Below are 27,946 nucleotides of genomic sequence, written 5' to 3'. Positions count from 1 at the left end.
AGAGACACAGACTCAGATACCTTCATTATACAACAAGCTTTATTCATCTACACAGCTCCAGCTCGGGCAATGCAATAAGGCTTTAAATGATCTACAAAGCAAAGCTCTTGAGCATGATTTATAGGGTTTGGGACACATAATGGTTATGATTAAATGTTGTAGTCAACATGCCTAAGTAATTCAACATAAAAATGGGAGCATGAAAGACTGTGGGTCATGGGTTACGCATGGCAGATAGAGTTCTGAATGATGTGGAAGAAGAGAAAAGAACATTTAAGTCACAAAGTAGTTTCATGGTGTTCCTTTATAGAAACACCTGAATGATTTCCATTGCCCTCGTGAATTAGGTGACATTTTACAACTTTATGCCAATGCTTGTGTGAAGTGACACTAACTGAGTCCCAGTCCTGACATATATTTAGAGGAACCAAGTTGTAATAGAGCCATTGATCCCATGAGGTGCAGACTTATTCAAGGTGGGTAGACTGGAGGCAATGAGTCTGTGATAGGAGGTGAAGGCACAATCCATATATACTTCCTTTACTCTTCAGTCACCAAGACAGTGTTTCGAAGGATGCAGACACAAGTTATAAAAAGAGCTGTCTGTCTCAAACATAAACATCTCTCCCTACCCAACACCACCCAAGAAGTGTATATTGCTGACTCAACAAATTCCTTCTTGCGAGACCATAATGTTGAACATTGCAACATCTTCTTTCAAACTACTGTATCGAATCAGCATTCATCTGTGTCTAAAAGACACCAATGTAAAATTTTTCTAACAGTTAGGTATATGAATCAACATTAAAGTACACCAAACCTTAATTCTTGCATACTTCGATATATCCAGTGGGTGATAGCAGTTGGACAGCAAATGTAAGATGGCATGATGGTGATTTCAAATGGCCCAGCAATGATGCCATACAGCACACTGAATTGTCGCTTGACATATTGATATTGTTAGATGGCTCACTGAAATTTCAGACGGGCTTTAATGGGTATCTTATGACCTATAAGGGATGTAAACTGCGATGCTCAGCATTGTTGATGATATCCGTCATTCCCTCGACAAGGGGGAGGCTTCCCTTCTCATCGTTCTCGACCTCTCTGCTGCTTTTGATACTGTCAGCCACTCTGCCTTACTCAACACCCTCAAAGATAGATTTGGCTTCAATGGTCCTGTTCTCGAATGGTTCACCTCCTTCTTTCAGCACAGTACCCAGCAAATTAAAATCAGCAATTGCCTCTCTAAACCTATGCCTGCCTCCCTGGGTGTTCCCCAGGGGTCTATACTCTCCCCTGCTCTATTTAACCTCTTTATGGAGCCCCTAACCCTCATTATAAAGAAAGCAAGTATCAACTACCACCTCCATGCGGACGATACCCAACATTACTATAAAATCAAATCCCATGCTTACATTCTGCACCTAAATGATACCCTGACTAAGATTCAACAATGGTTCCATAACAATCACCTAAAACTGAACTCTAAAAAACTGAAGTCATTCTCTTCACCCCTAAAAACAACCTGCTCCCCATTCAACACTGGCTCTCTGACCTCCAAGCTCTCAACTGCTCCTTGGCCACCTCGAGCTCAGTCAAATCTCTCGGAATAAGCATTGACCAAAACATCAGCCTTTCTCCACACATAAAAAACACAGACAAAGGCACCCTCTTTTCCCTACATCACCTCAAGAAAATCAAACCCTTCATTCCTGTTGATGACTTTAAATCTGTTGTCCAATCATTAGTTCTCTCCAGATTAGACTATGGTAACGCCTTGCTCTTCGGAACACCTAAAGTTCACCTAGCCCCTATCAAGTCTGTCCAGGCTTATTTCTGATTGCAAGAGGTCCGATCACATCTCCCACATCCTCAAAGATCTCCAATGGCTTCCTATCAAAGGCAGATCCATCTACAAGACCGCGTGCATTACACATAAAGCCTTACATCTTCAAACCCCATTATATCTCTCACAAAGTCTTCACAGGGCGGGCTGCTCTAGAGAAATGAGGAGCACCAATTCTCTTATACTGGTTCCTCCCTTGGTTAATAAGAAATCAACCCAATCACGCTCTTTCTCCTGTAATGCGCCTACAATCTGGAACTCTCTATCCAAATATCTAGGTTACAACCCTTCATACTTCAGCTTCAAAAGTGATCTCAAGCGACACCTTCTCCTCAAATACTGGGGTCCTTAATGTTGTCACCTTACAGTTGTCTCACATCCTGACCATTATGGTGTCATGTTTCTCACCGCATTATGCCTGAACTTCTACCCCCTCCTCTCTTCTTCGCATATACCTCCATCCTCCTTCTACCAGCTCTCTTATATTTACTGCATACTCCTTCATGCCATCTCCTCCCCCTTCTACCTCCCTGGCTCCACCCTTCCCCCATACCTCCTCCCCACTTCCCCTGGCCAACCACGCTTACACAGATATCCAATGCCTGGTTATGGACTAAATGTTACTTCTTATTTCCTTGTCTATGTATTTATTGTTCTTTACATTTTGCTCATATATTTTGCTTTTCCTTTTTGTACAAATGTAATTCTGCATAGTGTTTCCACTTCCATCCCCTGTAAAGTGCTCTCATACCCTTGGGTCTAGCCAGCGTTATATAAAACCGTTTAAATAAATAAATACATAAATAACGGGTATCTAATCACCTATAGGGAATGTACCAACACTTTATAAGTTTACATATGTAATACCAAATAAATCTGTAGGAACAATTGTTTTAACCCTAACCTACAGGAGCTGTCAGATGGCACACCAGAGATATCAGGTGGTTTACTGAATATGTTAGATGCCTTGCTGGAGATGCCTGATATCTATATAACAAGTTGGCTACATCAGCTGCTGACCAGACTGCTAAGATGAGATAGCCAGACTTACCGAAGATATCAGATGGCCCACTGGAGATGATACATGGTCCATGGAACATGTGTGATCATCCACTAGTAATTCTTGATGGTCCTGTTAGGTTTTCGTATGTGCAATGTGAGATGTCAGATGGCTTTGTGATGAAATCGAACCACCTGAAATGTCAGTGGCTCTAGTGTTTTAGGTCTTTGCATCAGTAGATGCCTCGACCATACCATTAAAAGAGTGCATGAAATGCTGACAGAGCAATAGCTGCCCACCATGTATTCAGGTTGATTGGCTTTGAAAATAAGAGAGATAATATTGCTTAAAGACTGTATGCTCCTTATACCTGGTATATAATTGATTTTGCTCAATTTGCAGATGTGGGACCCACTAACTATCTGTCTGCATGGTATGGTAATGACTCATGTCTTTGAGTCATGCTTCCCTTGAGTACCCAGCTCAAAAGACGTTGATTATAAGACAAGGGCAAAACCTTTGCTGCTGGGGATGGGATGGCCTCCAGAGTTTATAGAGCCTGTTTGATATGCTATACGATGAAACTGGGCGAATGAGCCATGACACTGCAGGGGGAGCCAAAGCTGTAATAATACGCCCACTCTCTGTGAGGCATATAGTCAATGTGTACTCTGAACATCTTTAAGCTACTACCTCAAGGGTGGATAAATGAAGCCTATAGGCAGCAAAAGGTTTATTGAGGTCTCACTTTATGCATGATTTTGAAAACTACTTGCCACCTGCTTACAAGTCAGGTTAATATACATGAGCAGAGTCCAGGTAGCTGGAATTTCAGTTTCTAAATGAAAAATCAACACATATATTGACCTATTATGAATTAATTCCCACAGAACAGTGAGTAATGGAGCAAATACAAATTTACCAAGTGGAATTCTGCACAATTTCTTGTGATGTAGCCCCTGTTCTGAGCAGGTACTAATTGAGAGTGAGGGGAACAGTGCAGAAGATGTAAAAGGAGAATTGTGCATGCGGGTGAGCATTACTTGTTTGTCTCCTGCCATTGTAAACAGGGTGTAGGAGCCAAGGACCCAGGCCTGGCTGCACAGCAACCCTCTCCAAATCTGATGTTACTGCTGTATTTACTGCCTGGTAAAATCCGGCGCAGTTGTGGGACATCAGTGCACCTATGATGAGCAAAGGAAAATTCCACCCAATTTGTAGATGGGGCCTCCATGCATAAAGCGGGACCGTGCCTGCCACTTGGTGTAGATAGAGACATAATAGAGCTGTACCAGTTCTGTAACTTGCTTTGCGGGATGAAGCAGATTGGAAGCTGTGTAGACCTCCCAAGTAAGAGTTATGTAACCTCTAGTCCATTCCATTAAACCCAATTATAACAATCGAAGATGCAGGTTCAACTTTCTTGTTTCCTAATATCGAAAGCACTCATGCAGGTGGCTGGCTAATCATCTTCTCAGCACCGGGGTGGGTTTGCACATTACGCATAAGAGGCTGATGTGCAATTATACTGAGATGAAGACCAGTCTATATGTGTTCCAGGAAGGAGATGCAAGAGAGAACAAAAATGGGGTGTGGAACATCCTTTAGCAGCATAGGCTGCCATTTCCAATCCTGCAAAAAAGAACAGAAAGACACTTACTCACACCTGAGTGTAAAACAATGTACACTGCTATCACTTCATTCACTGTGCAACCTACAGGGTAACCTACAGTTCCTTAAACTCTGGAATGTCTCATTTCATTAGAACTGCAGCATCAACATTGGGGTTAAAACAGGCAAATCTCGACAGCTGGTATCGAAACAAGCAAATATTCAGATGACAAAATATGGGCCTGATTTAGAGCTTGGAAAGAAGAAATACAGACTCCAGTGGCCTCACACACATTCATACACCATGCTGATTGAGGATTATTTACCACACATCCAGTTTGAATGGCTGCCAGTGCCAGAGTGACTGGTGGGAGAGTTAGTGGTAAAAGTTGTAGGAAAGGATGACAAGCACAAATTAGCATACTTCTTTATTCAACTCAGGGGGAAAATGTAGGAAATAGGCTTTTTTGATCTATGCACTCAGAATCAGGAACGTCATCCCTTGTATCGAGCAAGAGTAACTTAACTCTTCTTCAGTTTAGGAAAGAGCTAAAGACACCCCTCTTTAAAGAACACCACTTTGCATACACAGTAGTCAGTCAGTCAAAAAAATCTGTTTATTTGGACTGTGGTCAGTTAAATTATTGTAAAACATCTTAGAACCATTATAAAATAAAATGTCATGGCATTTACCATAAAGATCTACAAGAACTAACATTTTTGAAAATAAATCCAGAGGCTCATTTAATATTCTATCTAATAACAACTTCAAAAATAGATTCGCTAAATTCCCAACTCCATCCTTTCCTCTTCTGTGTAATGGGCCCTTTTCCTTTCTCTTTATTCTCTTGTCTCTACTGCTCTTACTTCATTGACCTTTCCTTTTATTTCATTTATTCTTATAGAGATCCATTATGGATCCGTGAATGTACATGTTACATCAACTAATTTTTGTCACAATTCTAAGATAAAAAAACACTGCTATTTTTGAAAAGGTTTAGAATGATACTTACACCCTCTTTTACTTGGCATGATATCTTTATTGCATGTATGATGAGAATGTACACTGTTTTATATACTGTGTTATATTTCTTTAAAAACAAATGAAATATTCATAAATCACAATACATAAGATTGTCTTTTTGACAACTATTAGAGGTAGATCACTGTGATAAAGTTGTTCTCCATAGGCTTAATGGCAGGGGTCATACGCCAGGGGCCAAATTCACTGTTACATGGATTTAGTGCAATATTTAAATTAAAGATATCCCAAAATACCCATTCAATTTCAGATCAAAAATTTCCAACAATGGTGCAATAGAATTGCATATGTTTCAGATTTGCTTGCTTTTCTGAGCATCTTGGGGAGTCTACAAAAACAAAAAAGGGGAGTGAAGAGGTAGAACAAAATAAACATAGGTGGTGGATACGTCCTCCTCCAATAAACATGAAATAAACACAAGGATTCACCCTGATCAAGAGCAAGGAAATAAGAAAAAGTTTCCTTCCAGAATTTGTGTCACTCCTAATCTCTGGGGGAGCACACTGCATTGTTAAAATAACCCTCACCCGCCAAAAGGACCCTTGGTGGCATGCTTCATCATCGGGTTCTTCCCACCCTGCTGCATGGACGGGCGTGATACATCCTACGAAGACACGGAAGCACTGAATAGCAGATACTATGTGTGTTATAGGAGTGCGAGAGAAAGGGTCAGATGTGAATTAGTGAAATAAGTGGAATAAATAAAAAATACCTGGCTATGTGGAAAAGTAAAATGTAATGTTCCTTCTAGCTGGTATCATTAAAAAGTGGGGATAAAGCGGAGGTACTATGCTACTATGGGCGGTGCTTCGTTAGTCGACATGTTTCGCCTTGACCTGGCTTCTCATAAGGACCTATGCAGATCCCTTAAACACTCTCAATGTTAAAATCTAACAGAAAAATTATTTAGTATGCATATCGTATTCAACAGGCACTTGATACTGTACCCTATTAGATATGACTCTCGTTTTAGGTCTGGAAGAACAAAAACAACATTAGGTATTAAAAACCAGAAGCAGTTACCCTATACAGCCTGTGGTGGCTTTCTGTAAAAAAGAGTGATATCTTTTTAGAATGGGTGATATATTTCTCTAGGTAACTTTATGTGTGGTACAACGTACAGTGCTGTACTACATATGTGAACAGTACATAACGTCACAACAAATAACATATATCACACACTTTATGTCTAGGAACAGAGGTTTCTGTAAATCAGAAAAAAGGCATCTAGGGTTAAGTGCATCACTCGTGATACATCGTATGTTAGGAAACGAGTCACATTTGCCATTCTGTCCTTTATTTTCTCCCCTACATATTCCATTACCCTGACAAAATTCAAAGGGGTAAAACGTTTTTGCAATGCGTAATACAGGAAGTTGTTTTAACTTTCACTCATAACGGTCCCACTAGCGGTGGCCATTTTGTTTTTTAATGCTCTAGCCTTTTTCATCAATCAGCTGGTGTCCCGTGCAAACGCAACAATGACTGGGTATACAAAATACAGGAAGTTGGTAAAACTTTCACTCATAACGGTCCCACTAGCGGGAGCCATTTTGTTTTTCAACACGCTAGTCTTTTTTGTCAGTTAGCCAGTGTCCCGCACAAACGCGACTTTGACTAGGGTTTATAAAAGAATCTCCTCTCGCTGTCTCCTTGTTCCACGGAGCCGCAGTGAGGTAGTATCCAGGTGAGAGAGTGACCTTGATGATGTGAGTAGTACGGCATAGCTGCACGTCCTCTAGGCAACAAACAATTACTCCTGGAGTACATTATGTAATCGGATACAAGATTAACCCCATATTATAACTCTTCCTCAACAGTGTTTGACTACAGGTGCTCCTACCCTCCCATGAACAGGCTCATGGGGCACTAGATGGGTACAAAAGATGTACGTACAAACATGCCAGATAACATACGATGTATCACGAGTGATGCACTTAACCCTTGATGCCTAGGGTGCAGTAACAAGTGCATGTTGAATACGATATGCGTACTAAATAATTTTTCTGTTAGATTTTAATTATTGATCACTAACATTAGGAGTGTTAAGAGTGTTGAAGGGATCTGCAAAGGTCCTGATGAGAAGCCAGGGGAAGGCTTTGAAACATGTTGCCTAAGGAAGTGCCGCCCATAGTAGCATAGTTGTCGGCTTTATTCCCACTTTTTAATGATACCAGCTAGCAGGAACATTACAATTTACTTTCCACATAGCCAAGTATTTTTTATTTATTCCACTTACTTCACTAATTCATATCTGACCCTTCCACTGGCACTCTTATATCACACATATTATCTACTATTCAATGCTCCCGCGTCTTCGTAGGTCGTAGCACAGGTGAGTAGCGGGCTTTACAAATGCTTGATTGATTGATTGATTGATTGTTGATTTCGGCTCAGCTGCCAGACCCTGGTGACAGGAATGAAGCGGGGAATGGCTGGCTGTTGTAATTTCGGGACCTCAATTGCAGCTGGCTGTGGGGAGTGGAATGCAGCACTGGCCTGGCCATGTGAAGTACTCCTCAGATTCACAGGCACCGCAGCCTACTCTTCCTCTTAGACCTTTGCCTGGTCCTGTTCTTCTCCTTTATCATCAGCCCTTTCCTGTACTTCCACAGATGTAGCTATGTGGCAAATTAGGAGGATTAATAAAATGAGCATGTGAAACACTATCTCATTGTTTGTACTATGTTAATCAGCTTATGTCTGACAGTAACACTATTTATGCACATGACTATTTTTTTCCAGTAATGTACCAGGTGTGTCTTCTTGTTCATCTAGAAGGACCATCCCTGGATATCTGGGTAGGAGTGTGTTGCATGCATGTAGACAGCAGGTGTTTGGTATGAATGTTGGCATAGTAGTAGTCTTGCACTTACCTGGTGTTGGTGGAGGGGCAGACATGTTGAGGGACACAAATACCTCTGCCTCAACTGTTATTTTGACCATTGTCTCCGCAGTTGAGGGTGGGGTACATTTGATGGACCACCTCCAGTTTCCTGGGAGGTGTGGTGCCACCCTCTCCTTGGTCTGAGAGTGCTGGTCATGCTAGCGCTTTTTTATTTTGTTGCATTTCCCTCCATATTTGTTTTTCTATGATTTAGGGACAGTCAGGGAAGCATAACCAAATAGCTGCATGTGGTGATTGTAGTATTCCTCTGTGATGATTTCAAGTTCCCCTTCCAAGAACTTTGGTTTCTGTCATCCCTTCCCTGATTCTTACGCACTCTTTTGGCTGACCATTGCAGAGGTTTGTTTGGAGGCTGGATGCACTGTAGGTATGTGATGCAGGACTATCCATTTCACTCCACATCAATTTATCAAAGAAAATAATCTCTTGGATCCAATGCAATTTGGGTTCAGATCCAAACATAGTACAGAGATGACTCTAATTAAGGTCACCGATGAACTCAAGATCATTTTAGACGATGGAGGAATGGCTGCTCTGATCCTGTTGGATCTGACGGCAGCTATCGACACTGTGGACTACCCAACTCTTTGTTTTCGCCTGGAAGCCATAGGCATAAAAAATATGGCCTTGGAGTTACTCAAACTCTTCCTAAATAACAGGGACAACACGGTCAAATTGGATACTTTTAGTTCTAACACCTTCTCCTTGCCTTGTGGAGTGTCATAGGGATCTTCACTCAGCCCAACTCTTTTCAATTTATATGTAACAGAACTCGCCCCTCTGATTCAGTCCTTTGGTATTTCCCTTACGTCATATGCAGATGATACACAATTTTTTTATCAGCCACAAATGATACTAATTATACCAGCCTCCAAATTTACAACTGTATGAAAGAAATTAGTACATGGAGGAACAAACACTGTCTCAAATTGAACTCTGAAAAAACAGAGGTGATCCTCCTGGGAAATAATCCCAATTTCTGGTCCACTGCCAACTGGCCATCAGAAATGGGCATGCTTCCCTCGCCTACTCCTAAACCAAGAGTCTTGGGATGATTCTAGATGACAATCTGAATCTTAGCAAGCAAATACATGCAATGTTATCATCCTCTTATAATACTCTCGGAATCCTAAAGAAAATTCTAAACATTCTCCCCATTAACTCTAGGAAGACAGTCATACCCACGATAATTCTCTCCAAATTGGATTACTGTAATGGCTTATATATCAGTCTTTAGGCACAATATCTTAAGAAACAACAGGTACTGCAAAACTCTGCCGCTAGGCTACTTCTTGGCCTCCCCAAACATCATTCAGTCTCCCAAGCCATCAAAGATTTTCACTAGTTGACTGTTAGGGATCAGATCAAATGTAAAGTACTTTGCCTTACATTGAAGGCCCTGTTCGGGACAAGCATTTCTGAGTCAAGCCATTTCTTTGTATGTCCCCAATACAAATCTCAGCTCACGGAGAGCCTACAAAGATAAAACCTTCATATACAAGAAACCCAAATGGGGTGGAAGCAGCTTCTTTGCCAAAGCAACCAAAAAGTGGAATCTCTTGACTATACATATCAGATCGGCTTCCTCTCTTCAAATTTTTAGAAAGCTCCTTAAAACCTGGCTTTTCAGCCATTAATCTCTGCCTTTACTCATATACGCTCTCCACTATGCTAGCGCCAACACACTCTTGGGTATACTCTGAGCTCTATACATTTTTTAACATAACATAACTCTGGCTGCTGTGTAGGCTTCACTAGGGCCACCACTTCCTGTATTTGTTTCAGGAGGCGAAAAGGCAATATTGGAACTTGTGGTCCCCAATTGTGACTGCAATAGTTAATTGCAACCATTAACTGACTCATAATTTGCGAGTTTCAAAAAATTGCAAACTGTGAGTCACCAAATCTGATGGTTGTACATGTAGCCCAATAAGATTTCACTTATTTTATGACAGTAATTATTATTTATTCTGTTGTTATTTTTCCTTAACTCTTCGTATATATATCGCTAGCAACATGCTTGTCTGTAGAAGTTTTTTTCCAGGTAATAGAAACATTTAGAGATATGTACAGCATTCAGTATAGTGATAGTGTTAGATCTGGGGGTCTCTAGTTGGCAGGGTAGGTACCACTGTCCAAGTAGGGACCCTTGCTTCTAGTCAGGGAAAGGGGGATACACTGTTAAGATAACCCCTGCTCACCCTCTAGGTAGCTTGGCCTGAGCAGTCTAGGCTATCAAAGGCAATGTGTAAAGTATTTGTACCAACACTCACAGTAACACAGTGAAAACACCACAGATTTACTCCACACCAGTTTTAGAAAAATAAGGTATCTTTACTAAAAACTTCACAAGACCAAATATTACAGACAAACCAACATATACTTCAAAAGGTTACTTTAAAGATAGTTCAAGGGTTTGCAGAAAGTACTCCAGGATGTCAAAATCAGTGTCCTGCACAGTGCGACTCTCAATGCACAAAATGCGACACTCTCGTGCCCAACAGTACCTGTAGTTGCGATAAGGTTCCCAAAAGCTATAACAAGGAAGATGGCAAAGGCGATGCGATGCTCCTGAGATCCTGGGGAGGCTTTGCAGCAGCCCTGCTTCACGCAGCAGAGGTGGATGCGCCGGCTCCGATCTGTAGGGGGAGGATGCGATACCTTTGGCTTTCGTTGCGTAGGTTTCTTAGGGGGAAGCTTCACGCACAGGTTCGATGCGACACTCTTCGATGTGGTGCGATGCGTGGCGCAGCGTTGACTTCCGGCGCCGCAACTCTCGATGCGCCACGGAACGGGACTCTGCGTCGACGCACGCAGCGATAGGAGACTTTTCACGCACCGGCAGTGGTGCGGCCCGCAAACTGGTTCTGCGACAACCCTCGCAATGGCAGGAAGCTTCACGCTTCGGGACGATGCTCGACGCACTCGGCGATGCGGAGACCCTGCGTGTTGCGATGGTGCCGCGATGAAATTTTCCACGCACTCTCGTCTTGCGACACGCAATCGGATGATGCGTTGGGTACCAGTCACTCTTGTTCACGCTTCTGCTTCCCAGCTCCCAAACACAGCAAAACGACCTCCTGAGGCCCCAAGACTGGGCAAGCACTCCAAGGCAGGTCAGAACTCCTTCAGCAGAGTTCCAGGGGAGCTGGTGGTGAAGTCCTTTTGTTCCTGGGACTTCTTAACAGGGAGCCAGCTCTTCTCAGGCCCTTGGAGATCAGAATCAAAAGAAGGGGACACAGCAAAGTCCTTCCCCTCTCCTTGGCAGCAAAGCAAAACAGCAAGCAGGCAGTCTTCTCCTCTTCAGTTCTTTTCAGCTTTCTCCTTGGCAGAGGTTTCTTCTTAGTTCCAAAGTGATCTAAAGTTTTAGGTGTCTGGGGTCCTCTTCTTATACCCCTCCAAGTCTTTGTCTCTTGTGTTTCAGTGGGGGGATTCCCCTGCTCAAACCGGTTCCTGGGTGTGCTCTGCTCTGGAGCACCTGGTTCCTTTCAGAGTGAGGGGCAGGGTCGTTAGACGCTCAGCAGGAGGTGGAGCCTTCTTTGTGCCAGCAGAGGCAGAGTCCTCAGCCTGGCCAGCAGGGGGTGGAGCCAGCTTTGTGTTTGTCAGGGGCAGCCCTATTCAGACCCAGGGACTACTCCTCCCACCCATCTAAAGCAGATCTCCCTATTCACCCTGCTGCTGACTCATCCAGGCTCCTGGAGCCACCTAGCACATCACCTGACACCAGTCAGCCAACCAGCACACAGGCACACAGGAAGGTTAAACAGGAGAATAGCTACTTTCTAAAAAGTGCTATTCTCACACAGTGAATTTAAAAACCATCTTGCTAAAAAGATGGATGATTAAATTCTGAACACAGAGATACCAAACTTGGATTTTCTATCTTGCCCCTATGGGAAGATAGGCATGTAAACAGCCTTCCCCATTCTATCCTATGGGCAAGATAGCCTCTCAGCAGTGAAAAACGAAAATGGCTGTAATTCACTACCAGGGCATGTTACACACCTCAGTACATGCCCTACCTTTCAGATACACTGCACCCAGCCCAGGGGGGTACCTAGGGCCACCATAGGGATGCCTGACATGTACAGAAAGGGAAGGATAAGGCCTGGTCAGTGGGTGCACTGGCCAGGTCGACATGGCAGTCCTGGACTGCACATAGGCACTGCAAGCAGGCCTAAGACATCCTTTTAGCGCTACTCCTGTGGGTGGCACAATCAGTGCTGCAGCCCACTAGTAGCATTTGAATCACCAGCCCTGGCACACGCAGTGCACTTTACTAGGGGCTAACAGGTGAAACAAATATCCCAATCATGGATAACCAATCAATACAACAATTTACCAAGGGAGCACTTGCACTTTGACACTGATCAGCAGTGGCAAAGTGCCCAAAGCATCTAAACCAGCAAAAACGAAATCCAGCATAGCATCAAAAATACAGGAGGTAGAGGCAAAAAGTCAGGGGTAACCACGCCAAAGATGCCAGGTCTAACACGTGTCCCCTCCAGCTGAAAGTGGGGAGAACTACCCACCCTCTTGGGAGTTCTCATCGCTAAGGCGGAAAAACCTGGACAGACCATCAGCGTTGGCGTGTTCTGTACTGGGGCGGTGTTCCACCGTAAAGTCCATCCCCTGTAGGGAAATGGACCACCTCAACAGCTTAGGATTCTCACCCCTCATCTGCATCAACCATCTGAGGGGCCTGTGGTCCGTCTGAACCCGGAAGTGAGTCCCAAACAAGTAGGGCCTCAGCTTCTTCAGCGCCCAGACCACAGCAAAAGCTTCCCTTTCAATCGCACTCCACCTCTGTTCCCTGGGAAGTAGCCTCCTACTAATGAAAGCTACAGGTTGGTCCAAGTCCTCATCATTTAGTTGTGAGAGCACCGCTCCCACTCCATGCTCAGAAGCGTCTGTCTGCACTATGAACTCCTTGGAGAAGTCAGGCGCCTTGAGTACAGGTGCTGTACACATGGCCTCCTTCAGGGCATCAAAAGCTTCTTGGCAGGCACTGGTCCAAATCACTTTCTTCGGTAACTTCTTAGAAGTTAGTTCTGTCAAGGGAGCAACAATGGTGCCATACCCCTTGACAAAACGGCGATAGTACCCGGTGAGTCCTAAGAAGGCTCTCACCGCTGTCTGGGTTTTGGGGGGTTCCCAAGCCTGGATGGTATCTATCTTGGCTTGTAGGGGCGCCACCTGGCCGCTTCCGACCTGGTGTCCCAAATACACCACCGAACCCTGCCCTATCTGGCACTTACTGGCCTTGATAGTGAGGCCTGCACTATGCAGAGCCTTCAACACTGCGCAGAGGTGTTGCAAGTGTTCTTCCCAAGTGGAGCTGAACACAGCGATGTCATCCAGATATGCGGCGCTGAATTGCTCCAGCCCGGACAGTACCTGGTTGACCAGTCTCTGGAATGTGGCAGGGGCGTTCTTCAACCCAAAGGGCATGACACGGAACTGGAAGTGCCCCTCTGGCGTTGAAAACGCAGACCTCTTCTTGGCCCCATCAGTTAAGGCAATCTGCCAGTACCCAGACGTTAAATCAAACGTACTGAGGTAGTTGGCAGCTCCCAACCGATCCACGAGCTCATCAGCTCTGGGGATGGGGTGTGCGTCAGTCTTCGTGACAGCATTGAGCCCACGGTAGTCCACACAAAACCTAAGTTCTGGAGTGGCACCTGGCGCAGCAGCTTTCGGTACAAGTACCACTGGGCTAGCCCAGGGGCTGCTGGAGGGCTCAATCACCCCTAGCTCCAACATCTTAGAAACCTCCTTCTTGATGCTGGCCCTGACCTTGTCAGCCACCCGGTAAAACTTCTGTTTCACAGGCATGCTATCTCCCGTGTCCACGTCATGGACACACCAGTTGGTGATACCGGGGGTCAGGGAGAACAGAGATGCAAACTGACCCAACACATGGCGGCAGTCCCTCTGCTGTTCTGGGGTCAGGGTGGGCGAGAGGACCACTCCATCCACTGACCCATCTTGCTCCTTAGCTGCCAGGAGGTCAGGAAGAGGATCGCTATCCTCCTCCATCCCTGCATCTGTAGCCAGTAGCATTGTTATTTCAGACCTCTCAAAATGGGGTTTGAGGCGGTTCACGTGTAGGACCCTCATGGGGTTCCTGGGAGATCGCAAGTTGACCAGGTAGGTCACCTCACTCTTGCGCTCCACCACCTCATATGGCCCAGTCCACTTGTCCTGGAGCGCGCAAGGCTCCACTGGCGCCATCACCCACACCATCTGCCCAGGTTGAAATTCCATCAGAGTGGTATGCTGGTCATACCACCTCTTCATCTCATCCTGGCTGGCTTCCAGGTTCGCCTGAGCGAGGGCCCGGAAGCGCTGTGTCTGGTTGCGGATGGCCAGCACATAGCTGAACACATCCTGAGGGGTTTTCCCCGGGGATTTCTCCCAACCCTCCTTCACCAGACTGAGAGGTCCTCTAACAGGGTGCCCGTACAAAAGCTCAAAAGGACTGAACCCTAGAGACTTTTGTGGTACCTCCCTGTAGGCAAATAATAGGCATGGCAAAAAGACGTCCCACTTCCGTCTCATGGGCTCTGTCAGCCCCATGATCATGCCTTTCAGGGTCCGGTTGAACCTTTCAACCAACCCATTCCAAGTAGGGACCCTTGCTTCTAGTCAGGGAAAGGGGGATACACTGTTAAGATAACCCCTGCTCACCCTCTAGGTAGCTTGGCCTGAGCAGTCTAGGCTATCAAAGGCAATGTGTAAAGTATTTGTACCAACACTCACAGTAACACAGTGAAAACACCACAGATTTACTCCACACCAGTTTTAGAAAAATAAGGTATCTTTACTAAAAACTTCACAAGACCAAATATTACAGACAAACCAACATATACTTCAAAAGGTTACTTTAAAGATAGTTCAAGGGTTTGCAGAAAGTACTCCAGGATGTCAAAATCAGTGTCCTGCACAGTGCGACTCTCAATGCACAAAATGCGACACTCTCGTGCCCAACAGTACCTGTAGTTGCGATAAGGTTCCCAAAAGCTATAACAAGGAAGATGGCAAAGGCGATGCGATGCTCCTGAGATCCTGGGGAGGCTTTGCAGCAGCCCTGCTTCACGCAGCAGAGGTGGATGCGCCGGCTCCGATCTGTAGGGGGAGGATGCGATACCTTTGGCTTTCGTTGCGTAGGTTTCTTAGGGGGAAGCTTCACGCACAGGTTCGATGCGACACTCTTCGATGTGGTGCGATGCGTGGCGCAGCGGTGACTTCCGGCGCCGCAACTCTCGATGCGCCACGGAACGGGACTCTGCGTCGACGCACGCAGCGATTGGAGACTTTTCACGCACCGGCAGTGGTGCGGCCCGCAAACTGGTTCTGCGACAACCCTCGCAATGGCAGGAAGCTTCACGCTTCGGGACGATGCTCGACGCACTCGGCGATGCGGAGACCCTGCGTGTTGCGATGGTGCCGCGATGAAATTTTCCACGCACTCTCGTCTTGCGACACGCAATCGGATGATGCGTTGGGTACCAGTCACTCTTGTTCACGCTTCTGCTTCCCAGCTCCCAAACACAGCAAAACGACCTCCTGAGGCCCCAAGACTGGGCAAGCACTCCAAGGCAGGTCAGAACTCCTTCAGCAGAGTTCCAGGGGAGCTGGTGGTGAAGTCCTTTTGTTCCTGGGACTTCTTAACAGGGAGCCAGCTCTTCTCAGGCCCTTGGAGATCAGAATCAAAAGAAGGGGACACAGCAAAGTCCTTCCCCTCTCCTTGGCAGCAAAGCAAAACAGCAAGCAGGCAGTCTTCTCCTCTTCAGTTCTTTTCAGCTTTCTCCTTGGCAGAGGTTTCTTCTTAGTTCCAAAGTGATCTAAAGTTTTAGGTGTCTGGGGTCCTCTTCTTATACCCCTCCAAGTCTTTGTCTCTTGTGTTTCAGTGGGGGGATTCCCCTGCTCAAACCGGTTCCTGGGTGTGCTCTGCTCTGGAGCACCTGGTTCCTTTCAGAGTGAGGGGCAGGGTCGTTAGACGCTCAGCAGGAGGTGGAGCCTTCTTTGTGCCAGCAGAGGCAGAGTCCTCAGCCTGGCCAGCAGGGGGTGGAGCCAGCTTTGTGTTTGTCAGGGGCAGCCCTATTCAGACCCAGGGACTACTCCTCCCACCCATCTAAAGCAGATCTCCCTATTCACCCTGCTGCTGACTCATCCAGGCTCCTGGAGCCACCTAGCACATCACCTGACACCAGTCAGCCAACCAGCACACAGGCACACAGGAAGGTTAAACAGGAGAATAGCTACTTTCTAAAAAGTGCTATTCTCACACAGTGAATTTAAAAACCATCTTGCTAAAAAGATGGATGATTAAATTCTGAACACAGAGATACCAAACTTGGATTTTCTATCTTGCCCCTATGGGAAGATAGGCATGTAAACAGCCTTCCCCATTCTATCCTATGGGCAAGATAGCCTCTCAGCAGTGAAAAACGAAAATGGCTGTAATTCACTACCAGGGCATGTTACACACCTCAGTACATGCCCTACCTTTCAGATACACTGCACCCAGCCCAGGGGGGTACCTAGGGCCACCATAGGGATGCCTGACATGTACAGAAAGGGAAGGATAAGGCCTGGTCAGTGGGTGCACTGGCCAGGTCGACATGGCAGTCCTGGACTGCACATAGGCACTGCAAGCAGGCCTAAGACATCCTTTTAGCGCTACTCCTGTGGGTGGCACAATCAGTGCTGCAGCCCACTAGTAGCATTTGAATCACCAGCCCTGGCACACGCAGTGCACTTTACTAGGGGCTAACAGGTGAAACAAATATCCCAATCATGGATAACCAATCAATACAACAATTTACCAAGGGAGCACTTGCACTTTGACACTGATCAGCAGTGGCAAAGTGCCCAAAGCATCTAAACCAGCAAAAACGAAATCCAGCATAGCATCAAAAATACAGGAGGTAGAGGCAAAAAGTCAGGGGTAACCACGCCAAAGATGCCAGGTCTAACACGTGTCCCCTCCAGCTGAAAGTGGGGAGAACTACCCACCCTCTTGGGAGTTCTCATCGCTAAGGCGGAAAAACCTGGACAGACCATCAGCGTTGGCGTGTTCTGTACTGGGGCGGTGTTCCACCGTAAAGTCCATCCCCTGTAGGGAAATGGACCACCTCAACAGCTTAGGATTCTCACCCCTCATCTGCATCAACCATCTGAGGGGCCTGTGGTCCGTCTGAACCCGGAAGTGAGTCCCAAACAAGTAGGGCCTCAGCTTCTTCAGCGCCCAGACCACAGCAAAAGCTTCCCTTTCAATCGCACTCCACCTCTGTTCCCTGGGAAGTAGCCTCCTACTAATGAAAGCTACAGGTTGGTCCAAGTCCTCATCATTTAGTTGTGAGAGCACCGCTCCCACTCCATGCTCAGAAGCGTCTGTCTGCACTATGAACTCCTTGGAGAAGTCAGGCGCCTTGAGTACAGGTGCTGTACACATGGCCTCCTTCAGGGCATCAAAAGCTTCTTGGCAGGCACTGGTCCAAATCACTTTCTTCGGTAACTTCTTAGAAGTTAGTTCTGTCAAGGGAGCAACAATGGTGCCATACCCCTTGACAAAACGGCGATAGTACCCGGTGAGTCCTAAGAAGGCTCTCACCGCTGTCTGGGTTTTGGGGGGTTCCCAAGCCTGGATGGTATCTATCTTGGCTTGTAGGGGCGCCACCTGGCCGCTTCCTACCTGGTGTCCCAAATACACCACCGAACCCTGCCCTATCTGGCACTTACTGGCCTTGATAGTGAGGCCTGAACTATGCAGAGCCTTCAACACTGCGCAGAGGTGTTGCAAGTGTTCTTCCCAAGTGGAGCTGAACACAGCGATGTCATCCAGATATGCGGCGCTGAATTGCTCCAGCCCGGACAGTACCTGGTTGACCAGTCTCTGGAATGTGGCAGGGGCGTTCTTCAACCCAAAGGGCATGACACAGAACTGGAAGTGCCCCTCTGGCGTTGAAAACGCAGACCTCTTCTTGGCCCCATCAGTTAAGGCAATCTGCCAGTACCCAGACGTTAAATCAAACGTACTGAGGTAGTTGGCAGCTCCCAACCGATCCACGAGCTCATCAGCTCTGGGGATGGGGTGTGCGTCAGTCTTCGTGACAGCATTGAGCCCACGGTAGTCCACACAAAACCTAAGTTCTGGAGTGGCACCTGGCGCAGCAGCTTTCGGTACAAGTACCACTGGGCTAGCCCAGGGGCTGCTGGAGGGCTCAATCACCCCTAGCTCCAACATCTTAGAAACCTCCTTCTTGATGCTGGCCCTGACCTTGTCAGCCACCCGGTAAAACTTCTGTTTCACAGGCATGCTATCTCCCGTGTCCACGTCATGGACACACCAGTTGGTGATACCGGGGGTCAGGGAGAACAGAGATGCAAACTGACCCAACACATGGCGGCAGTCCCTCTGCTGTTCTGGGGTCAGGGTGGGCGAGAGGACCACTCCATCCACTGACCCATCTTGCTCCTTAGCTGCCAGGAGGTCAGGAAGAGGATCGCTATCCTCCTCCATCCCTGCATCTGTAGCCAGTAGCATTGTTATTTCAGACCTCTCAAAATGGGGTTTGAGGCGGTTCACGTGTAGGACCCTCATGGGGTTCCTGGGAGATCGCAAGTTGACCAGGTAGGTCACCTCACTCTTGCGCTCCACCACCTCATATGGCCCAGTCCACTTGTCCTGGAGCGCGCAAGGCTCCACTGGCGCCATCACCCACACCATCTGCCCAGGTTGAAATTCCATCAGAGTGGTATGCTGGTCATACCACCTCTTCATCTCATCCTGGCTGGCTTCCAGGTTCGCCTGAGCGAGGGCCCGGAAGCGCTGTGTCTGGTTGCGGATGGCCAGCACATAGCTGAACACATCCTGAGGGGTTTTCCCCGGGGATTTCTCCCAACCCTCCTTCACCAGACTGAGAGGTCCTCTAACAGGGTGCCCGTACAAAAGCTCAAAGGGACTGAACCCTAGAGACTTTTGTGGTACCTCCCTGTAGGCAAATAATAGGCATGGCAAAAAGACGTCCCACTTCCGTCTCATGGGCTCTGTCAGCCCCATGATCATGCCTTTCAGGGTCCGGTTGAACCTTTCAACCAACCCATTCCAAGTAGGGACCCTTGCTTCTAGTCAGGGAAAGGGGGATACACTGTTAAGATAACCCCTGCTCACCCTCTAGGTAGCTTGGCCTGAGCAGTCTAGGCTATCAAAGGCAATGTGTAAAGTATTTGTACCAACACTCACAGTAACACAGTGAAAACACCACAGATTTACTCCACACCAGTTTTAGAAAAATAAGGTATCTTTACTAAAAACTTCACAAGACCAAATATTACAGACAAACCAACATATACTTCAAAAGGTTACTTTAAAGATAGTTCAAGGGTTTGCAGAAAGTACTCCAGGATGTCAAAATCAGTGTCCTGCACAGTGCGACTCTCAATGCACAAAATGCGACACTCTCGTGCCCAACAGTACCTGTAGTTGCGATAAGGTTCCCAAAAGCTATAACAAGGAAGATGGCAAAGGCGATGCGATGCTCCTGAGATCCTGGGGAGGCTTTGCAGCAGCCCTGCTTCACGCAGCAGAGGTGGATGCGCCGGCTCCGATCTGTAGGGGGAGGATGCGATACCTTTGGCTTTCGTTGCGTAGGTTTCTTAGGGGGAAGCTTCACGCACAGGTTCGATGCGACACTCTTCGATGTGGTGCGATGCGTGGCGCAGCGTTGACTTCCGGCGCCGCAACTCTCGATGCGCCACGGAACGGGACTCTGCGTCGACGCACGCAGCGATTGGAGACTTTTCACGCACCGGCAGTGGTGCGGCCCGCAAACTGGTTCTGCGACAACCCTCGCAATGGCAGGAAGCTTCACGCTTCGGGACGATGCTCGACGCACTCGGCGATGCGGAGACCCTGCGTGTTGCGATGGTGCCGCGATGAAATTTTCCACGCACTCTCGTCTTGCGACACGCAATCGGATGATGCGTTGGGTACCAGTCACTCTTGTTCACGCTTCTGCTTCCCAGCTCCCAAACACAGCAAAACAACCTCCTGAGGCCCCAAGACTGGGCAAGCACTCCAAGGCAGGTCAGAACTCCTTCAGCAGAGTTCCAGGGGAGCTGGTGGTGAAGTCCTTTTGTTCCTGGGACTTCTTAACAGGGAACCAGCTCTTCTCAGGCCCTTGGAGATCAGAATCAAAAGAAGGGGACACAGCAAAGTCCTTCCCCTCTCCTTGGCAGCAAAGCAAAACAGCAAGCAGGCAGTCTTCTCCTCTTCAGTTCTTTTCAGCTTTCTCCTTGGCAGAGGTTTCTTCTTAGTTCCAAAGTGATCTAAAGTTTTAGGTGTCTGGGGTCCTCTTCTTATACCCCTCCAAGTCTTTGTCTCTTGTGTTTCAGTGGGGGGATTCCCCTGCTCAAACCGGTTCCTGGGTGTGCTCTGCTCTGGAGCACCTGGTTCCTTTCAGAGTGAGGGGCAGGGTCGTTAGACGCTCAGCAGGAGGTGGAGCCTTCTTTGTGCCAGCAGAGGCAGAGTCCTCAGCCTGGCCAGCAGGGGGTGGAGCCAGCTTTGTGTTTGTCAGGGGCAGCCCTATTCAGACCCAGGGACTACTCCTCCCACCCATCTAAAGCAGATCTCCCTATTCACCCTGCTGCTGACTCATCCAGGCTCCTGGAGCCACCTAGCACATCACCTGACACCAGTCAGCCAACCAGCACACAGGCACACAGGAAGGTTAAACAGGAGAATAGCTACTTTCTAAAAAGTGCTATTCTCACACAGTGAATTTAAAAACCATCTTGCTAAAAAGATGGATGATTAAATTCTGAACACAGAGATACCAAACTTGGATTTTCTATCTTGCCCCTATGGGAAGATAGGCATGTAAACAGCCTTCCCCATTCTATCCTATGGGCAAGATAGCCTCTCAGCAGTGAAAAACGAAAATGGCTGTAATTCACTACCAGGGCATGTTACACACCTCAGTACATGCCCTACCTTTCAGATACACTGCACCCAGCCCAGGGGGGTACCTAGGGCCACCATAGGGATGCCTGACATGTACAGAAAGGGAAGGATAAGGCCTGGTCAGTGGGTGCACTGGCCAGGTCGACATGGCAGTCCTGGACTGCACATAGGCACTGCAAGCAGGCCTAAGACATCCTTTTAGCGCTACTCCTGTGGGTGGCACAATCAGTGCTGCAGCCCACTAGTAGCATTTGAATCACCAGCCATGGCACACGCAGTGCACTTTACTAGGGGCTAACAGGTGAAACAAATATCCCAATCATGGATAACCAATCAATACAACAATTTACCAAGGGAGCACTTGCACTTTGACACTGATCAGCAGTGGCAAAGTGCCCAAAGCATCTAAACCAGCAAAAACGAAATCCAGCATAGCATCAAAAATACAGGAGGTAGAGGCAAAAAGTCAGGGGTAACCACGCCAAAGATGCCAGGTCTAACAGATAGCTTATAAAGTCCATTTGAAAGTTTGTGTTTAAATTGCAACACAACAAAGAAGGAAGGACAGCTGTCACCTTGCTACAAATCTTGAGAGTATTAATCCCTCTTGTTGCCCAGCCTTCCCACATTAACATTTTCACACCTATTTTTCGATTTCATTTCGCCATAGTAACGCCAAATATTTAAATACCCCTTTTTTAAATCATGTGTCAAAACTTTCCAATACCACATATTACTTTCAAGGATGCAAAAACAGCTCAGAGCTGTCATATGTGTTCTTATATCATATCTGATTAAAATCAAACATCTCTGGATTTCTGCTTTATAAAATTGCCGATCCATCATATATGTGCATTTGAGCTTTTCATATTCATACCACATTTACAATGCCCTCATGCTTTCCGAGTAACATTAACAAGCTTATTACAAGAAAATATTGGATTTATATTGAGCCTACATTTTATAAATTCATTACAAGCCCGGAGGCTATCATTATACATTATTCCTTTCATTAGACTCTATTCCGCACTTGAAAGAACATTACATCATAAAATACTTATAGAATAGAAGATCCACACAGTGTGAGTTATCCACGCGCTGAACAATCTTCCTCTTTTAAATGCTGCGCCTTGCTTAAATAAGTACTTCTTTATCTTAACAAGCTTCTTAACAAGCTCCTCATATTGTTATTGCCATAATTATCTGACATTACTTTGGTCTCCAATCTATGTAAAACATCTTCCTGTTTATTTCCATTAGTTCTCTTGTTAGATAAAATAGCATTAAGCATTAATGAGCCTGTTACAAAGCATAACGTGCAACATTCAGGTCAAAGATTTGTATTTTATGTAGACTTCTCAGTGGCCTACAACTTTTGCTACAGAGATTCGTGTGTTATCTGTGGGTCGTTAGTTATAATTCTTGTAATATAACTCAGTGAATTATGAACCAGCATGTAAGGGCTGCATTCAACCTATAAGGCTTAGGAGTAGAAACATACATTTTTTCCTTTGGATGGTAATAAGAACTTATTAGTAAGCACTAGAGAAATTATTATTAGTGTAATTACTCATGTAGACAGATATATGTGACCTTCCTACAGTCCATGCATACCTCTTACATGAAAAGCTTGGAAAACCCCAAAACTTGCCTCCAAAACACAGCTTCCAGCTATCCTGTAAAGCAGCTAATCATCCGGCATCATCGCAGGTGACATCCTACAACTTTGTTTCACTAGGGGATACATCTCTTTTTACTTCCATAGAATTAATTGGTGCTTAGATATGGCCAACAGATATTCATTACAGCCAATTTACAGAGCTTGTTCCATTTTAGCTTTCCGTTAAAGCCCCTTTCTATGTTGGAGAGTTTATTCATTTAGGTGTACCGTAAGCCTATAAATTTTGCCTATTTTTATAAACATTTGCCTTATTTACATTATGCCCGAGAAGAAAGAGCCTCTCCTGAGAACCCAGAATTCAATTAATTCAATATAATTATTAAGATTTGGATCTCCAATGAGGTCCACATAAAATATGAGCACAATGATTGCATGATAAGTATGTTAAAATACAAACTCTGATCCTTTCCACAGTAGAAAGAATAAAATACAGAAGATGTTTTAAAATTAAAGTGGAATCAGTTCAATTAATTTAACAGTTTATTAAGTAACAGCTATATAGCAGCAGCAATGTATGTGCAAGTTAGTCCATCAAAAGGATATGAAGATCCTTCATATCCAGTACTAAGTTCTCCTATTAAGTACCGAAAAAGAATGTCCACGAGAAAATTGGTGCAAGCAATGGCACAGCATAGAAAGATATAGGTAAGAATATTCAATATTATAACAAAAAACAAATTACAATAACATGGTTAGATCCCTTACCGCAACAAGTAAATCAAGTTAAATACGTATGCAATTTTAAAACAGTGAAGTACTGTACAAAATCAGCTACATAATGAATCCAGTTTTAGATAAAGTGCATCATATAACGCCAGAAGGTTAAAGACCAAAAAGAATTCTAAGGAAAAACCGAACACATTTATAACTAACCATTCATTTTCCCTCAACCACAAAAGTTAAAAGGCAAACATATATCCCAGTTTTTGTACCAAAGCAATTAAGTAGCTGCATAAACATGTGTAATCCCACAAGTCAAAAACTCCATCAGCCTTAAAAGTACAAGGCCCAGAACTAAAGAACATAATCATGAATGGAGTCATGAAACTTGCAAGTAACAAGCCTAATCATAAAGATGCAAAAAACCAAAGAGATAAACGGTATCATGTTAAGTGATCGTAGATCATAGATAAAGTATGCACAACTAAGGGAGAGACCTACTTAAGTAGAATATAATGAAGAATTAAAATGTATTCATAAATTTTCCCTTCTGAGATCCCAGAAGGGAAAGTTAATGAGGAGCTTTTTAAATAAATATTCCAACATGAGAAGTATATCTGTGTGCGCAAGGCAATTGGCAAGTAATGCTGAAGAAGCAAGCTAAAAATGGTTCTGACAGTGAATTATGGTCTATCTCCGAGGGAGTTTCCAATTGTGGGGATAAAGGAGGTATGAAAGAAGGAATACCAATCGTATTGAGAAGTGGTCCATACCCTTAAAAGGGAGGCCCAAGCACCTTACAAGGGAATGGTGTCCTATGTGGCACAAAAAAGAGAGGTGACTGATGCGGCACTATGGAAGAATGGTGTCCTATGCGACACAAATAAGAGAGGTGTCTGAAGTGCAGAATGGAAATGGGTGAACTGAACGACACAGAAGACATGGACACCCAAGAAAATTAGTATGGGCAAGAAGATCTCCAGAGAGACGATGATGAGCTTTATGAGGAGTATGTACTCTACCTCCATGGGGATGTTGATGGAGATGGCCTCTACTTAGAGGATCTAGATCAAGTCGCCTCTACCTCCACAGATGACTTCAGGAATCTGTTAGGAGAGAATATTTTCTCACCCCACAGTATTAAACATCCCATAAGCACTGAAAGGTTGAACATGTGGGCAAATTCATTGAGAGGTGGATCATATTTCCACTAGAGAAAGAAGGGAGGAACGTCCTCAAAGCTGAATGTCCTAGGCCAGTCATCCCTGACAAGTACACCTAACGCCCAGTTGGTAGGCACCCCAGGAAGGGTCTTGGGATATTCCTAAACAAATGCCAAGATCGCATCCTTGACATTGTCAGCCCACCAATAAGGATAATTGGTATGTCCGAAGAGGCATATTTTAGCGGCTTCCATTAGACTTGGAGGCTGGCACCTGCGTACTTTGGTTCTCCTGGGGAACCTCAACACAGAACTAGAAGGCCGAAAGCATAACAAGCATCCCTAACTACTACTCCAAAATGCCTTTTGTGAATATCGAAAATCATAAAGTTAGGATTTTTGTCAGTTTAGGAGTAGTGAAGTTAGGAATCCTAACTTTGCTACTCCTAAATGCCTTTTGTGAATACCGAAAGTTAGGATTTTTCTCAGTTTAGGAGTAGTAAAGTTAGGATTCCTGACTTTACTACTATCATTCTCAAATGAGTGAGTTTCAACCTGATCGTCTTGACCAATTTTTGATTTAATTTCTGCAGCCTTTTTAAGCAATTACCACAATTACTATCACAAGATGGGTGAAATGGTCCATGCAGCATAATGGTATTAATTTCCAAAAGGTTCACGCTCATTCTCTTTGGCTACTCAACCTTCTGGACGGTAGAAGTCTGGAAGATATTATGAAAACAGATTGGTTTAATGCTTCTTGAACACATGTGTGATAAGGTATTAAAGGCCTACCAACATGCATAATGGTAGCCTCCGGTCTTGTAATGAAATAGTGATTCTCCAAATAAAATGCCAAGAGAATCTAAATTTCCGAAAAGGCTAACATTATCCTGCACTCCCAGCCCAATCTGGTGGGATCTTTTTTCTTGATTATATTAAAAAACAATATCATAAATTGGTAAATATGCATTTAGTGTTGAATATTATATATTTAAGTTATTATCTTTGCATTTGAAAGTTTTCATCGAAAGCTTTGTTTAAATTGAGACTGTAACAATTCTTAGGGGCCGATTACAATGTCAGTTGGAAAGCCTCCAACCGCCAGTCGGAAGCTTTCCAACTGCGTCAGAAGCTTTCTGACAGACTTGGTTGGTTTGCGGTCCGACCACTCGATTAGGATGACAGTGGTCGGAACTTAAAGCGGACGGTCATTCCGACTCGGTTCCACCCAGCACTTGGAGTCTTCCAGTAGGTCTGAACCGCACCATAGTCCCCTATGGTACCGTTTTTGCAGTCGAGTTTACAATGTTAGATTCTGACAACCTTTCCATGCTGGCCTTTTTGACAAGGAAAGGCTGTTGGGGAGTGACCTAGCAGGGACCCCTTAACGTGGCAGCCTAAGGTCGGTGGCCGAGGGGGTACCTAGGGTATGGTGCCCCCCTGTAAACAGGTGTTGTAGGGTGCCTGGCACACGGTGCAGGGTTTTACATACATACCCCATTTCTCTATAGGAGCCTGTATTGTGGCCGGTTTATGGCTGTGATACTACGGTTGCATCGTAATCAGGCAGTTGGAACCGTGACCGCTTGCTGGTCGGCCCCGAGTCCGAGACAGTGTCGGTCAGAGGCATTCCGACCGACATTGCAATAAGCCCCTTAATCTTTTTAGATAATACTCAATAGCACAGTTCCTATGGGGGTTCAATATTTTTTAGATATAGATCTAAAATGTTCCATAAGGATTTAGCGTATAAAGTATTGTAGTTGTTATCAGATAGAATATTATACGACCTTCTTATAAAACATAACCACGAACACCATGTGTGATGTGAAATATTGACATTCACATTAAATTGTCTCGCTGACAACCGCTAAAAAAAGATCAATGAGATCATACGCCAGGGGCCAAATACACTGTTATATGGATTTTCAGCAAAAGTTGAAATCTACACTCAAGGATTAAGGTTGGATGCATTGAAGGAGCCACATCATATACAAAGACCAAGAACAATGAGACTTGAGTAGTATGGAGGTATAGTGACTATCAGGTTAGACCACCAAGTACCTGCATAGTCTGACACAGAGGACAGTGCTTCCCATGCTGGGCTTGAAGAGACAATGATGCAGTTGTAATAAGAAAAAATCATCATAGATTAATTTCGGGTAACAGATCAGATACCAGTGCTAGGCTAGGTATTGGCATGCATTTTTCCTGTGTCACTTTCAAGGTTTAGACTAGCAGTCATCATGTGGACTATAACCCCTCTGTAGATGAATACGCGCTACTTCCAAATTCAGAGAGGTTGCGTCCAATATCTCAATATTAAGTGTGCTCCTGGGGTAACGTCTTCCAATCAGTGACATCTCTTAAGCATGCACATTTCAGCACATCCTGGGAGGGGTATGTCCCCCTAGGCACAACTTACGTCCCTATGGTGGGCTCTTCAAATTATACCAAAGACAAACTAGAGACTGATATCTTTAGACAACCAACAGATCGAAACAATACACTTCATTATGGAAGTTTTCATCAAGATATCCTTAAACGGCATCTACCGTATTCACAAATGCTGAGAATAAGATGAATAGTATCCAACCCATTACTAGTCAGATGACACTATTAAAGTGTGTCTCATTACTGAGGGAAACAACGCAGATCAAGACTGGTTAAGAGAAATAAATAAAGATGCTCTGTTGAACTAAGTATGTGAATCAGTCTGTAACGACTGGAGTAAGAAAGGTGAGCATCTAGAACATCTTAAGAGGTTTAAGAAATTAAAGGATGAGCTCTCCATATATGACCCATTACTGCAGGGTGGTGCAAGATTAGTACCACCTACCAGTTTGAGATCCAGTTAATTTATTTTGTCTATATGGGCCACCAAGGCATCTGTAAGACCTAGGTACAGTTAAGAGTAAGTTATTGGTGGCCAGAGGTGGATGTGGATGTGTAAGGAACAGTACAAGATCATGTGGAGTGTTATGTGTTAGTGTTAATGGACATGTTCGCCAATTGGCCTTAGGAGACTGTGGTAATCAAAGTGAGGACAGGCTTTGTAGT

The 27,946-nt window shown here is 45.2% G+C and overlaps 1 protein-coding gene across 1 annotated transcript in view; it reads right to left on the bottom strand.

The window, feature by feature from the left end:
• Positions 1-21: 21 nt before the first annotated feature.
• LOC146808900 (uncharacterized) overlaps positions 22-27,946 on the bottom strand; it is a 193,807-nt gene continuing 165,882 nt past the window's right edge. Inside the window, exon 5 of the mRNA XM_085615711.1 lies at positions 22-4,481. Within this exon, the coding sequence (XP_085471837.1) occupies positions 4,348-4,481 (134 nt within the window). The 3' untranslated portion in view covers positions 22-4,347. The remainder of the gene's footprint in view (positions 4,482-27,946) is intronic.

This window comes from Triturus cristatus, chromosome 7 (genome assembly GCF_964204655.1).
Source record: "Triturus cristatus chromosome 7, aTriCri1.1, whole genome shotgun sequence".
In the NCBI taxonomy this organism is placed as follows: domain Eukaryota; kingdom Metazoa; phylum Chordata; class Amphibia; order Caudata; family Salamandridae; genus Triturus; species Triturus cristatus.
Note: the sequence above shows the minus strand (reverse complement) of the source record. Positions and strands in the feature narration are given on the sequence as shown.